Source organism: Corvus brachyrhynchos, unplaced genomic scaffold, assembly GCF_000691975.1.
Source record: "Corvus brachyrhynchos isolate BGI_N302 unplaced genomic scaffold, ASM69197v1 scaffold514, whole genome shotgun sequence".
Classification (NCBI taxonomy): Eukaryota; Metazoa; Chordata; class Aves; order Passeriformes; family Corvidae; genus Corvus; species Corvus brachyrhynchos.
The window spans coordinates 2714179-2729483 of record NW_008238319.1 but is presented as its reverse complement, the minus strand read 5'-3'; the positions used below and the strand labels follow the sequence as shown (position 1 = coordinate 2729483).

Below are 15305 nucleotides of genomic sequence, written 5' to 3'. Positions count from 1 at the left end.
GTCCAAATGGGCTGTAAGGGAGGCGGGTAAAACAGTGGCGACCAGAGTGAGGGAAGAAGACTCCAAGTCACATCTCTCCTCCCTAACTCAGAATATTGATCTGAGCACAAGAAAGAAGAGCTGCCTGGAGTATTCACACTCCATTTACTCCTAACTACCAGAGTAGCTATCCATGGATATTGGCTTCCAAGTGTAAGTACAGGAACCTTCAAGAATGGACAATTAAGCTCCAGGAAATTTCTTACACATTGTCCAAATGGAGAAAACCTTCCCTTCTGTCTGCACCACTTCCCTGCTAAAAGAAAAGCCACCAGTGGCATCCTCCCCACAAGGTCTGGGGGATCCCTGTGAAGATGTGGATTAGGAGAGAAGGAAAAGGAGTGCATGAACAAAACTGAGAATGGGGCCTAAACTTAGCATAGGGGATGGATGCTTCTTAGCATTTTATGATAAAAGGTTGCCTTGAGAAAGAATTAAAAAAACCCCACGATTCCTGATGAAGTTCAGGAACAAAATCAACACGTCCTTCCTGCATGAAAAGTATCTTCCTTGTGGGTCTGGTTCTAATATTCTAACTAAATCTTAATCCTTATTAGATTCACAGCATGGTGGGGATTTTTTTTTGGTGGTAGTTAATTAAGGCAATAAAAAAGGTGCATCTTGTTCTTGTCTAACACTGAAGGCAATCAGAATAATAACAGAGTCAATTTGCTAAACTCTTTCTTCCAGCTCCCTCTTGAATTAACCTTTCTGTTCCAAAGGTGCACCCAGGTGCAGCCAATCCCCAGGAAAACACAGCAAAGCAAACCAGACAGGGGCTCCAAAAATCAACTCCCTCACCCTCAAAGCAGCTCTCAATTACTTTAACGAACGAACGCAGATGCAAATGATATTTAGGAATAAAAAAAAAAAGAACAAGGCAAAGGTACTTAAAGGTAAGATCACAGCATTTCACTCTCTACACCCTGGACCAGTTTTTAATATTCTGAGCGGGGAATTAGGACTGTTACTCTCATTAAGGCTATCTGGAATTGTATATCTAAATCCCCACCAACCCAACTTGAAATATATATGCCCCACTGAGAATAGTCAGAATTGCAACTGGATGACCAGAAATAGATGTTTTTTCTATTATTCCAGCCGAGGAAAGGCTTTAAAACTAATGAACAAAGACATGTAAGTGTAATGCTTTGGGAGATATGGGAGAGCAAAGCTCAAAGAAACAGAAAGCAGAATGACTCCATTAATAAAATTCAGCCAGTATAGATTGTAGTTGTAAAAGTTCAGCTGCTTGTAAGAGAAAATTTAAGGAACAAAGTCATAATTACATCTGGAGAAGAGTCATTCTCGCCCTGTGCAAGAAAGATGACAACAGCTCCATTTTAAAATAATGACTTAGTGAAAACCATACGATATTGGAGGAGTTAAAAATATTCTGTAAAACCAAGGGTAGGTTTTCAAAAGCTCCTTTAAAAATAAAAAAGAATCCTTGATCTCAGAGTAAAATAAGTATATTGTTTTACTGTAAAGTATCTTTTTACATTTCCCCCTCTCTCCCTTCAGGGGGTTTTGCTAACGGGAAGTGACCCTGCATTACAGCAGGTTAAACTTGCCTTTCCTTGAGACACACACAATCCAGGCAAACATCCCCTGTTCCATTGTTACTGCTTTTTTCCCCCCATTTCACTTTACAGCAGGATAATTCAGCTTTTCATCCTTGCATATAACACTCTTCCCAGTGTTCCAGTGTGGATTTTTGTTGATTTGTGACACAGTGCTTCTTTGAAACTGGCCAAAGTTCATTTTAGCAGAGGCAGGGCTGCAAATCCTCCCTGGCCACCAAGTCAGCCTGAGAGGTGGCTGGGGAGGGGACACTCAGGGTTGATTCCCTGTGTGTCCCTAATGAGATCAGACATCAGCACTGGAGGTAGGCTTTACATTACAGACCACCTGCTGGGGGGTTTATTTTAATTTAATAAAAGCCCAACATCCTGAGCTGCTGAGCTCTCCCAGACCTCCGTGCTGGGAGCTGATGCTGCCAATACCCCAAGCAGAGAGGAGCAGAAATTAACATTCCTTAAATGTAAGAAACTTCTGCCTCTTTCAAGGCTTAGATCCAGTTGTACAGACCCACATGTGCCTCAAGCAGCCATCCATAATCCCAACCAAGACTCCAACCTCTGCCTGACAAAGACTGATGGCTCAATCCTTATCATGAATCAAGGCTTGGCACAGCTGAGCCACGCAATCTTAGATATGAGCAAACAGAGCACATCATCTCAACAGCCTGGTAACCCAGAGAAGTGGAAACACTGAGAGCCATGACAGCATTATTAGTTATGCCAGGGTTTGTCAAGGGATGCAAGATAGGACGGAGAACTTATTTTTCAGATGGCTGCCGAGGAAAAGGCATCACTTGTAATCAGTCAATGAGCTGCAGTTGGCCAGGGGTGCTATGAAATTCAGATGTTTTGGCTAAAATTCCTCCTGCTGACTAGAAAAGAGGCTTTTGTCCCAAACTGCCTCCTGATGCTTGTCAGATGACTTGTTTGCAAGAGGCAGCATCAGCTGTTGCTCAGCATTAACATCCATGGAAACTACCTGAACTCCTGGTAATGGAGCTCTGCCCATGCTCCCTGGTCAAAATGTGATGTTTAACAAGTCTTGAGTCACCTTTCAATAAAAACCTGGCGCTGGATCCTGAGAGGCAGGGCTGAGCCCTGTCCTCAGCTCCATTCCCAGAACTGTCAAGATCCAAAGTCAAGGTAACTTTGCTGGCTTGAAGAGAGAGGCTCAGCCAGCCCCTTCCTCCCAATGAATGTGTCAATGCACCTGTATTAATGCTTCTTCAAATGATCCTGCCTGGTGGGGATAAAGCTTAATTATCTCAGCTATAACAATAACATCTCAAACTAAAAGTCTAAATTAAAAAAAAAAATCTCTAATAAAAAAGCTTCTCTTTTTCCTAGCTACCTCTTTTGGGGTTTTTTTTTAAACCTTGTTGACAGCTGTGGCCACATTTCTTAGAAGGAAGAGGCTTTCTTTTGTCAAAAGCTAATATTTGACTGTAGAAAGTTGTAATCATTTAAAACAGAAAGTGTACCTAAGAGCTGCTAGGCTTCAAACCTATAATCAGTCCAAAGAAGGAAAAGCTTCTTAATGTCAAGAAACAGCTTGTTTACAGAAGGCTTTGGGCAAAATTAGTGCAGTGACTTCAGAGCAAACAATCCCAAGCCCAGCTAATCACCAGCCCCTAACAATCAGCCTCTCAGTGCTGAAGGGCAATTTATTTTCTTGAAGCACTTTGCAAATAGTTAATTGACCTTCTCCCTCGGTGTGCCAAACAAGGGAACACCACTTATTCCAGGGAGAGAATGGGTACCCATGTGCTGCTCAGCACAGGATGTGCCACTACTCCAGCTGCCGTGGAGAGTTTTGGTGGAAGAAGGGTTTGCCGTGGCTGCACCAGCAAATCCCTGTATTTAACAGCCTCCAGTTGTGCCAGGGCAGGTTCAGGTTGGGCAGCAGGAAAAATTTCGTCACTGACAGAGTGGTTAATCCCAGAAACAGGTTTGCAGGTGGACTCACCATCCCTGGAAGTGCTCCAAAGAGTAGTAAATGTGGCACTTGGTGATGTGGTTCAGTTGACATGGTGGTGTTGGACTTGGTGATGATCTTGGAGGGCTTTTTCCAACCTTAATGGTCCTGTGATTCTGCAAAAGGAAATGTTCCTGCCTGGCACCTGCAGGACATCACCTTAGACTCAGAATCATGAGAAGGTATTACTGCAGCAGAATATTTTAGTGGGCAGCTAATAACCCACCCACACGATTTGAGGTGACTGCTGGCACCAGTGAGCTCCCAGTATCCAGCTGCTCGACTACAATGTTTGTATATTTTACTAACATTTTTCCCTTTTCCTTCCTATGAGCTGGGAGAGGATGAAAGGAAAGAATATTTCCTTTTCATTAAACCTTTCATAATTTGGAGGCTGGTCAAGTACCTGGTAATTATTTTCTCATTTGAGATAATCAGTCTTGGGTTTTAGGCTCATGCCTCGAATCTTCAGTTTTTCTTGTTGTGCCTTTTTGGCCGTGCTGTGCCAGAGCCATATCTTTAACAAACCCAACACTCCCAGGCAACTGGTCCTCAGAGTGAGAGGATGTCTGTTCATATTGTTAAGAGCCATGGAAACAGTTATTGAAAAATACTTTGAAATTTACTGCTGTACTTTAGAGACATTCCCTGTAACAGCCACAAACCCAAAACCACGGAGTTAGAAACCCATGTTTGCATTTCCAGGATGTCGTGCTAGAAGCTATCAGACGCTATTGTAGTGACTCAAGGAGTAATCTGATGCAGTGTGACTTAAAAAAAAAAATGTTCAGGATGATTCAGAACATTTAAATGGTGATTTGCAGGGTAAGAAAGGCATGGACCACTTGGAATTCTCATCATGTCCGAGGCACCTAGTTCAGCTCTTTCTGATAATTTACCACAGCCAGGCTGAGCCAAGTATTCATTTCACAGACTGCACAAGAGTCGTTCATAGTTTAAACCAAGTGTGAATTAGGGGAAAATGAGGCCCTTTACTCCAGTGGCATAATGCAGTCACTGAATCCACAGAGCCCATCTCTTTTAATCATTATTTTAATGATTCTGGTATTCCAGCCTGCTGCTTGCCCAGAGTGCTAACGAGTGACTTGCACCCTCCAGTCTTTCACTTCAAATTGTCTCACATTCTTACCAGCTCTGACAGCTCAAGACAGAAATGTCACAGAATCACAGGATCATAGAACAGTGTAGGTTGGAAAAGACTTTTAACATCATGGAGTCCAAACTAACCAAGATGGAAAACAGTGGAAGAATCAAAGTCTCGGTTTTCACATGCTGAACTTTAACTTGGATCTTCACACAACAGGAACATCTTTGGGAAAATGGAATTTATAGGTTCCACTCATAAAAATGTGTTCTGTAACATCATTAACAGGGCAGACATCCTTCTGTCTTCTAGAGAAACAAGGGCCTTTCTGCCCAACAGCTTCACTGCTACGTCCCATAACAGAAAATTGAGCCTTTAATCCTCAAATGGCACTTCCTGAAGGAAACTTCAACTCCAGTCAAATTATTTTATGATCATGCCCTTAAACACACAAAACCAAACAAAAACACCCACAAGAAAACCCCAAAGAAACAAAGCCCAAGAAAACTCATCCATCTCTGGCTGCTCATTGCCTTAAGCCACAGAGGAATTGATAAAGAACAATTGGTTCCACTGGAAAATGATCTCAGCCAGGGTCACTGTGACATCAGAGCATTGTCAGTGAAAACCAGCTTTGGCTCACACAGCCCTGAGCATCACCCTCCCCTCTTGCTGACATCACTGCCTACGATCTGTAGGGATGGCCTTGCCTCCGTATGACAGGGCAGGAGGTCACCACACCTGTCTTCTGATTTAATAAATAAATAGGTTAAAGGAATGGAATATCAAGGAATACCCCTCCATGCTGATACCTTACTTCTCCTACACCCTTTGTCCCACCAGATGACGGGGAAACTGGCAACAGGCCTTTGAGACAAAGAGCAAAGCTGAAGAGCTGGTACTCCAAAAAATGCAAAAGGGGCCCTCCAGAAAAAAAGAGGCATCTCCTTCCTTCTAAAAATGAATTTAAAACTTCAAGATAAAGAGAGACAACTGCTATTTCCCCCCACAGGCTGGGGTCTGTCTCAAAGGCTGGCAGCATCTTCCAGAGTCACCCATAACAGGATTGCCAATTCCTCACTGAGTTTTCAACATCTGAAAGCATCGAATCCTCAGTTTCTGGCGATGCAGCACATGAAGGTCACACTGCAGCGTGACACGGACCCAATGACACAGAATGTCTAGACTAAGGAAAATTGACAGCCTCCTCCATTTTAAATTTATCCCAGATGAAGTGAAACATCAAAGGAGCTCCTTTTAATGGGCTTTTTGGCATGTGGTCCTTTGTTCTTAACAAGTCAGCACCAGCTGCTGCATCCATAATGCCAAGCCAGTAACGTCCCTGGCCAGATTCTTGGCTGGTGTAAATCAGTGTCACTCCTCTGCAGGCAGAGATTTTGATTGGTTGACATCAGCTGAAGATTTGGCTCCTTGTGCTTAGCAGGTGCAAGCTAAAGTAAAATCTCCTGTGCCATATTTCATATTTCTCCTGTCTTCACCACCAGTTCTGCTGCACACATTTGCAGGGTGGAGAGTTAATTAGCATCAGCTGGAGCTGCTCAAGTTCCTATACAATAAATTCCATATTGTAAGGAACTGCTTCCCTCTAATTATATCTTGTTCATGTAGATATAGATATATTTTTATATATGTATTTACATTTACACACAGATATTGTACTTTGGCTTATTGCATGATGACTTTCCTGTAAACAGAAGATGAGGTGAGACCACCACATAGGCCACATTCCTTCATCGTAACATTTCAAATACAATTTAGTTAATGAAAGTAAACATTACTTATAGCCTTCAGGTTTCCTAATTAACCCATTTTGATTACCAGGCTCATACATTAAAGGTGACCCATAATACTTTCTTGATACACAAACATCTCAAATACCTGGAACTCTTCTTTTAAAATAAAAATATATTTTTGCATTGCAGCTAGCAGCTTATCAAAGTCCCACAGCACCAGCTGTTCTGATTTTACTCCAGTATGAGTAGGAATATACATACATGCATCAAAAAATTAAAATAGATCTTGAAACAAATTAAAGTCTAGTTATTTACCCCTTAAAAATGTGCTGCTGACTTCAGCACTTGTTAATAAATAAGTTGAAGAAGGAAACAGAAGTCTGTAATCATCTGGGGCCATTCAACACTCCCAAAGCCCAGATCCCATCTCAGTTTTCCCCACTCACTGCCTTAGGTTGTTTTAATTAAGCAAATTATGCTTTCAAGTCACCTGCCATGCTCTTTGGGAAAAGGTATAAGCAGCTACATTACCAAGCCTCTGATGTGTCTTGTTCACTGCTGTGAATGTTTCCTTCCCCTCCTGAGCATTTCATCCCTGAATTCTGAAAAAGGAACTCTGGGAGTGCCCCCCTGGACACCCCCTGAGCCGGGACAGGGGCTCAGGCACTGCTGAGCACGTTCATCACAGCCACCCCATTGTGGCTCATCCACCTTCCACTGCTGACTCCAGCACGGAACCACGGAATCATCAGGGCTGAAAAAGACCTTTGAAGCTGAGTCCAACTCTTCCCCCAGCACTACCAAGGGCACCACTGCCCCCTGTCCCACATCCACATGGCTTTTAAATCCCTCCAGGGATGGGGACTCCACTCCTGCCCTGGGCAGCTGTGCCAGGGCTGGAGAACTCTTTTGGTGAAGAAATTTGCCCCAATACCCAAACTAAACCTCCCCTGGTGCAATCTGAGGCTGTTTTCTCTCATCTTGTCCCTGTTCCCTGGGAGCAGAGCCTGACCCTCCCAGCTGCCCCCTCCTGTCAGGGACTTGTGCAGAGCCACAAGGTCCCCCCTGAGCCTCCTTTGCTCCAGGCTCAGCCCCTTTCCCAGCTCCCTCAGCCGCTCCTGGGGCTCCAGACCCTTCCCAGCTCCGTTCCCTTCCCTGGACATGCTCCAGCCCCCCAGTGTCTGTCTTGTCCAAGACTGACCCCAGGATCTGAGGTCCCTCAGCAGTGCCAGCACAGGGATGGTCACTGCCCAGGTTGTGTGGCCACACTGTGGCTGATGATTATCTCATAACCCTGATGTCCCCAATTCTGCATGGTTTACATGGGAGTGTGATGCTCATGAGATGCCCTTGTGTCATCTCCCACACCCTCCTTGCACATCTGCATCTCAGCTCAGGGCAGTGGGATCCAGCACAGCACCCGCCATCCAAACTGGATTCACTCTCCACCTCAGTTGTTCTTGCTTAAAATCTCTGCACAGCAGCTTTGGGTATGACAACAAAAGAAGAACAAAAGCGTAGAGGTGAGCAGGAAATATTTTACTTTAAAAAATAGCTGAGATGTGTGAAGGCGCTCAGGCATCAAGAAGTTTACGGTTATCTAAGCTTAAACGGATAAATTTAGATGTTGGCATTTATAATCTCCCCCAGAAAAGTGATTATATTGTTTAATCAAGACGTCAAAAAGAATTTAAAATTGTCCCATTTTCTTCTCCTTGCTTCTTTTTAATGATTCAGCCTAGAGCCCAGTAGGTAATAGATAGTGAAAGATGGATGGAGAACTAGATATTCGTGGGGAATATATTCTTCATGAAAGGTAGGTGAGAAATTAAGATTAAAAATGTTCCTGTCTTCAGCAGAAACAAGACTAATCTTTTCATTTCCAACTTACCTTGTATTTATGAGACATCAGCTGCAGACAGGAAAGGAAATTGCAGCATTGCCTGAAAAGCAGCGTTAGCAGGTTCTGACAGCTTGTTAAAAGCCGTGACCAAAGGCAGGGTGATGCACATCGATCACCCACGACACGGACCTTGTGGAGCTTGGCCTGGGCTGGCCCTTGGCCGTGTCTCTGAGGTGGGTGGGTCATGTGGCCCCCAGTGGGACCCTTCAGACGTTCCTTCAGCTGCCCAAGGGATGGAAATGTTGGCCACTCACTAAAAATAAACACAGTTCTGTCCTGCGACTCTGTCCTCCCACGGTTCAAGTCTGACTTCATGTTTAACATGGATTTTCCAGCATTTACAATCCAATTTCTTGCCAGGTAATGGAAGTAAAGGCCCAAAGCAGTGGAGCAAGTAGAAGATACAGTCCACAGTGGGGAAATATCATATTCCATCCTTGGGATGCTCTAGCATGAACCATGGCTTTGAACTCTGAATCCCACAGATTTGTATTTCCAAGTGTAATTCCCATCCATGAGCAGAGCCCAAGATTTACATTTCATTAATAATCCTAAAGTATCCTTTTCATATGTGGCACATGGTGGAAATATATAACTCTGGAGATTACCTGGCCCATTTTGAAAGAAGGGCCTTAGCTTAAGTTATCCAGGTCCATGTAAAGCCAAGTCTCGACTAGTTGAATTTGGACATGAAATAATATGAGTAATACAGTAAGTAGAATCATCATTACTTCAGTGAAGTCACACAAAAGATTAGGAAAAAGACACTCCAAAGAGGCCATGACTCAACTGGGCCTATAGGAAACAGCAAACCCAGCCCCAGCACCTGTAAAGCAGAGAAATATTTGGGTGCTCATTCCAACTCAGATCCTAATAAAGCAACCTATACATCCTGGAAACTTCATTTACAGATTTCATACAGAGAAGTGTAGCCTTGAAAGTAATTTTTCTCTTTTTTTTTTTTAGCATAGTGATGTTATTACCACTTGTATTTCTGCTGGCAGGAAGCTCTTGCCTACAGCTGCAAACCAATATAAGCTCCAGCTTTCTGGGTCATCAGAAATGTAACGAACAAAGAGCTCTCCACAGTTCCCTCATCTGTAAGATAACTGTGTTAAAGCACAAGCACCGTGTCAAAACTTGCTCACTGTCCCTTCTTTGCTGGCTCTCCCTTCTTTTTAAACACTTCATTTCACAAACATTTCATTGCACAAACATGGAGCAGAGCAAAGCTTAACGGGAACAGATTTGAATTAGTGAATGGCAGAGGAAAAAATATCCAAAATAACTGGGAATCTAGAATGGCATAAAAATTCTTCTCCAAAAGGGTTGTCCAGTCCTAGAGGGATTTAAAAGCCCTTTGGATGTGGCACTTGGGGACATGGGTCAGTGGTGGCCTTGGCAGTGCTGGGGGAATGGTTGGACTGGATGATCTTAAAGGTCTTTTCCACCCTAAATAATTCTGTGACTAATAATCTCATACCAATAACTTCTCCTCACTTCACCCATTCCAGAACTAAAAAGGACTCACTTTTTCATTTCTCCCAGGTTAAAATCACCCCAATTTCCTCTCATTTTAGGGGGCAATATGGACATCCCATGCTTTTACCAGGTTTCTCATGATTTGTCCCATTAAATGGTTGATGGCTGTGCACGAGATCATTACTTGGGTGATCCTGCTGGGAAGGGCCGTTTTTTTGGGGCATTATTCTGGTTGTTTACACAAATTTCACACAGGAAAGTTGTAGTAAGCTGATAAACACCTCCTTATACATTACAAAGGGGCTGAGCAAGAGAAATGTATATCTTTACATTCTACATTATCGCCCACACAAAAGGCAGAAGCAGTTAAAAAGGTAACACTTCCCATGTTTATTTACACCTATAGTCTAGTGTACACAAATGCTGGAAGTCCTTTATCACAAACCAGTATTTCTCAGCTCCTTACCTCACCAGTTTCCTCCTTTCAGTAAAACTATGGAACCATGAGCAGCCTCCCAATTCACTTTCTAATTATTTCTAGTAAAAGTGGTTCTTCCATGCCACTCACCATGGCATCACTAAGCCCAGGGAAGGCTCAGTTTTAAACCTGGTTTATCACAGAGAAACCTTACATGGTGTTGAACAAAGCCTTGAATACATAACACTCCCTATGGAGTGATACTCCCTGATATTTGAAATTAGGATGTGTGCAATGAAATGATTCATTTGCTGGTGCCATCCCTTTATATTTCTCCCCCCAAGCCCTTAGCACTGGTTGGCATCTTCCTTCTCCTGCTCCCCACTGTGCCTTCTCCCCTCCAACACCACACAGGCTGGATTATGCTTAGGAAAACAGAGGAATATTTTCTCTCAGGCTCTGCCCCTGCCCTCTGGAGCTGCAGGAACAATCCCATTGACTTCAGGCATGGAAAAGGGACAGCAGCAGTGGCTGCAAGGAGTTTGCACCTTGCCCAGCCCTCGAGGCAGCATGAGGCTTCTCATCTTTCTGTTTCCTTCCACTTGCACAGTGGGAAGATGAAGGTACAAAGGAACCTTAGGAAGTGGCTCATGTTCATACACTGACCCTTAGATCAAAAAGGCCATAAAAGAACAGGGTAATTGCAATTAAATGTAGCCCAAGGTCACAGGATACAGAGGGGGCAAGTTTTAATCTTTGTGCTCTTGGTAAACTACAGACTCTCATTGACAATCTTCCCATCCACCTTCCCTTCTTGGAAAGTCAATAAACTCAGCTGTGGTTATCCAAGTGTGCTAGAAAATCCCAGTGCAGCAGGAGCTGCACCACTCTGGGCAGGGAGCAATCCCCACGGCCCCTCTCCCTTCCCCAGCAGCAAAAATGCAAAGAGCATTTTATGTTTGTAAAATGCTTGGAAAGGTTGGAAACAAATGTGTTCACGATTTGCAAACCTTTTATCTGGTTCCATTAGATATAAAAGCCTGGGCTTATTACTGTAGTCTTCTAAATAAAAGCTGAAAAGAAGATCATTTTTAATTGCAAGGAGCACAAAACCAAGCTCAGTGCAGTCATCTCCTTCTTAATTTCACACCTTGAAATTCAGCCCTTATTCAAAGAAAAACCTAATTATTTTCAGGGGATAAGCACTTGCAGGTTGCTGGGAGAATAGAAAAAAATACTGTTATAAATGGTTAAAAAAAGAGGTTGAATGCAGAAAACACAAGGGGATTTTTCTCTCTCAGGTGATGAGCAGCACGCATCAGCAGCATGGCAAATATTCATGGCAGTGCTGGAGCTGGAAACCTCTGGGTTGTGCTCTAACTCCCTGTGCCTCTGCAGAAGCAAGGATTGCTGTTATCTGCTCTCACAAAATCACTGTGGTGGGGCTGCTCCAGCCTGGACCTCTGCTTCACCAGCCTGAGGTTTCTAGAAATGACTTACCTGCCTCAGCACTTGAATTAGGAATTTGGAGAGAAAACACAGTGTGGTGGCTGCCAGGCTGCTCATCCTCTTCCTTTGTTGCTACTGTGTTGTGAGGTCCTCTGGGAATATCCATGAATGCTGCAAGTCCCGAGGCAAAGACACTTTGCAAAGGGTATTTACTACCCAAATGTCCTTCCTTTGTGCTCTCCTTCTTAATTACCTTATTTCCCGTGAAGTCTGCACCCAGGTGTGATCTGACTGGAGCCCTGCTTGCTCCTGGGAGTTTCCTTGGAGCTCTCTCCTCCATGGGCTCTCCATTAGCTATGCCATCTACTCCATCTGCTGTTAATCCGGACAAACTGCACTTCAGGCTGAAGGACAACGTGGATCTATACGTTTTTTGGCATTTCACTCGAGGTTGGTCAATGCACACATTGAGTGACTTGTCTAAGTAATAGATGGTGTTTGGGCATGGCTGAGACACCTGGAGCTGGACGCAGGAGATGAATGAAGGTGGCACTTTCTCCCTCCCATCATTGCTTTGAAGACCCACACCGTCCTCCTTGATTCCAGGGTCAAAAAGCTGCTTTTGGGGCTCTTCACCTAATTTTGAGCAAGACTTGGAAGCCTTTAAGGGAGGTTGGTTTGAGTGGGCTGGGGGAGGCCAGCACCCAAGGGCAGCAGGGACTTTGCTGGATGTGGGGGACATGGTGTTGGGTTCTTGTCCAGCCCCAGGGCCATGTACCTGGTCTTCTCCAGAGCCCACAGGAACACGCCTGGCTGTGACAGTGATGTAGGTAAAGCCTCTCTGCTGGCTTGGACACTGGTTTGTACTGGGAGAGTCCGATGGTGACATGGTGTCTTCTAAGGATGCCTGGATCTCTAATCCGCTGGGAAGCACCAAAAATGTTCTGCTAACAATGGCTGAGCCATGGTTGGGCAAAGATGGCTTCGTGTGACAAGCTCTGGGCTGGGGGATCAGGGCCTGCATAGGCAGAGAGGGCTGGTTTCCTTTGGGTTTATGCTCATCAATCTGTGCAGTGATTACTGGTGAAATCAATGTTGTATTTTGGGAAGGCAGAGACTCCTGCAAATGAAAAGATTCCCAGTTATCACCATAGTCCATTATCCTGTGTGCAACTGTTTCTTAGCCACCATCTATCTCAGCAGACAGTTTTGTTCAAGATCTCTTGTAAACTTTCCATTCATACTAACTTTTTTGTCATTTAAAAATGCATGCTCTTGAAATGAGCTCTGAATTGTCTGGGAGGCCTGAATGAAAACTTTATCACTCTGGTGAAGGAAAAAATATTAAAATTTAAAACCTGTATTCCATAGTATTATTGTGAGTATTTAACCCATCCCCATGGATGGGATTGGTGGGTGTTTAAAAATGGACATGGCAAAGATAGTTGCCAGTTTCAGACTACAAACTCCTCTTTCACCACGATCTGCTGGAATTTAAAATGCATTTAAGTCTATTATGGATCGCTGGCCTGTAACATCACATGCTGCAGAGGACATGGGGCACCAGGGGCATGACAGCTCTACAACCTCACCAGTTATAGGCATGAAAAATCTTCTCCCAGAAAAGTGATACAGTTACCCACAAGGGCTCTGGGTACTATTTTAATTAATTAGTTCCCTCTTGCTTATGATTCCTTGGTGACACCTGCCAGTGAGGTACAAACACATATGTCCAAGATTGATTGACAGTGGCCCAGAGACTGACAGTGGGCCAGATAAATTTTTCCATCCATGACAGGAAACATCCATCTTGATAGACCACACCTTACTTCCCTCGAGGTGACAAAGGAGGTGCTCTTATGTTCCAGCTCTCTGACAAAGAGTAAACCTGAGTTTAAAGCCTCCTGCTATTATTATCCACCTGGCTGGGCACATAAGTCCCATGCAATAAAGCATCTGGCCTAATCTCACTGCTGCTGTAAATTGGCTGATTAGATTGCTCCTGCCCTGTGTTCCCAGATCTCTTGATCCTAATAGAAATACAAAAAATCCCAAACCCAACAATGAACTGGCGTGCAGAATCTGAGGATTAGAGCTTCCTAGGGAAAGCTCATTCCATGTCTAGGTGCCACTGGCTCCTGCTTATTGGGAGGAGGAGAGACCCCAGTCCCATCTGGGTGTCTATGAAGCGATAATCAATGCCAGGATTCAACAAGAGCTTCACAAAACCCAATATTGCTCTTCCCCCAGGAAGAGAGTGACAGCATTGTGACCTCCCTGGTGCCATGGTCACCCTCCTCAGGGCTTGGGTGACACTGCACCGGAGCCCATGGGGAGATGATCTTTAAGGACCCTTCCAACTCAGATCATTCCATGATTCTGAGCTCCTATGAAACCATCCTTGTGTTCCTCCTCCATGCAGGAAAACACCAGAAACAGCTCCTTTGTAGCTCTTGGGAAGGAGCCTACTGGGAACCCAAATGGGCAGAGGCAGATCAAGAGTTTATTAACGAGGTGAAATGCCAGATAAATTTTATCAACTCTTTAAGCCAGCTGCCTGTGGTTTTGACAATTCAATAATTTCACAGCCCCAGGGAAAGCATTTTCTTCCTCCTCTGTTTCTTTCATGTTTTGTAACAACATTTGCCTCATATTTTCTTCACTCCATTTACTTCTACCTACAGGTTTAAGACCTTTGCATGCCTTCCAAAACTCTCAACTTCCCCCAGATTTCCACAAGGCACCAAAGAAGAATGTTCCTTGAGAGACTTTATTTTGGATGCATCTCTCATGCTCCAGTAGTTAATTTGACATTTATTTCTTTTGTTGAGGGCTGCACAGATGGAGACATCCTGCAAGAGTCCAAAGGCATGTCAGAAATGCTCCTGATTAGCTACAAACTCGTGCACCAATATTTTAAATAATTTACTTCTCCTTTTTCTGCTTGAATATATGTATTACTTCGTCCTCTCAATCTTTAGCAAAGAAATGGATCTTTAAGGTTTGCCCAGCTCATCCTGTGCTCGTTGGAAGCTTTCAAGCTTCACTGCATCTTGTGAAAAAAACACACACACAAAGTAATTGTGGTGAGCTGAAAACCTCAGGCTTTATCTCGAGGACATGTCAGGCAGAGTGTACTGATGCTTGGGATACTGCTTGATTTAGTCTCGTGGGGGGCTTTTTACAACTTCTTTTCCCCAACAAAACATGCAATCTTTTCCCCCTCACCAAGAGCACGCCGAATCACGACACTTAGCCATCATTTTATTTGGCTTTTCTGCTGCCTAAGCTAAGCTTAGCTAAACAAAACCAAGTCCAAACATACTGCTCAGCAATCAGTGATTGTTTTTTAAACCCTCTTGCATTCTGCTGAGTGCTCTCTGAACAGAATTTATTTCCTTTACCTTGGTAGGGCTCAATCTTCCCCACGCACCACTCTCCCGCCGAAGGCCCGTGCATGTCCTCTGACCATCAGGGCCCCAGTGCTTTTGTGTCACCCCTGGGGAAAAACACAGAGGAAGGAACATTATTTTCAGTGTTCTGGAGGAGATGAGTCAGAAAATGTGCTTTTAAATGGAGTGCAGCAGGAGGGAAAGA

General features: G+C 44.0%; 1 protein-coding gene across 1 annotated transcript in view; it reads right to left on the bottom strand.

Moving 5' to 3' along the window:
- CUNH10orf90 (chromosome unknown C10orf90 homolog) overlaps positions 1-15305 on the bottom strand; it is a 58278-nt gene that overhangs the window by 15691 nt on the left and 27282 nt on the right. Inside the window, exons 2-3 of the mRNA XM_008633330.2 lie at positions 15113-15207; positions 11760-12828 (exon numbers count right to left, since the gene is read on the bottom strand). Coding sequence (XP_008631552.2) covers positions 11760-12828; positions 15113-15207 — 1164 coding nt within the window. The remainder of the gene's footprint in view (positions 1-11759; positions 12829-15112; positions 15208-15305) is intronic.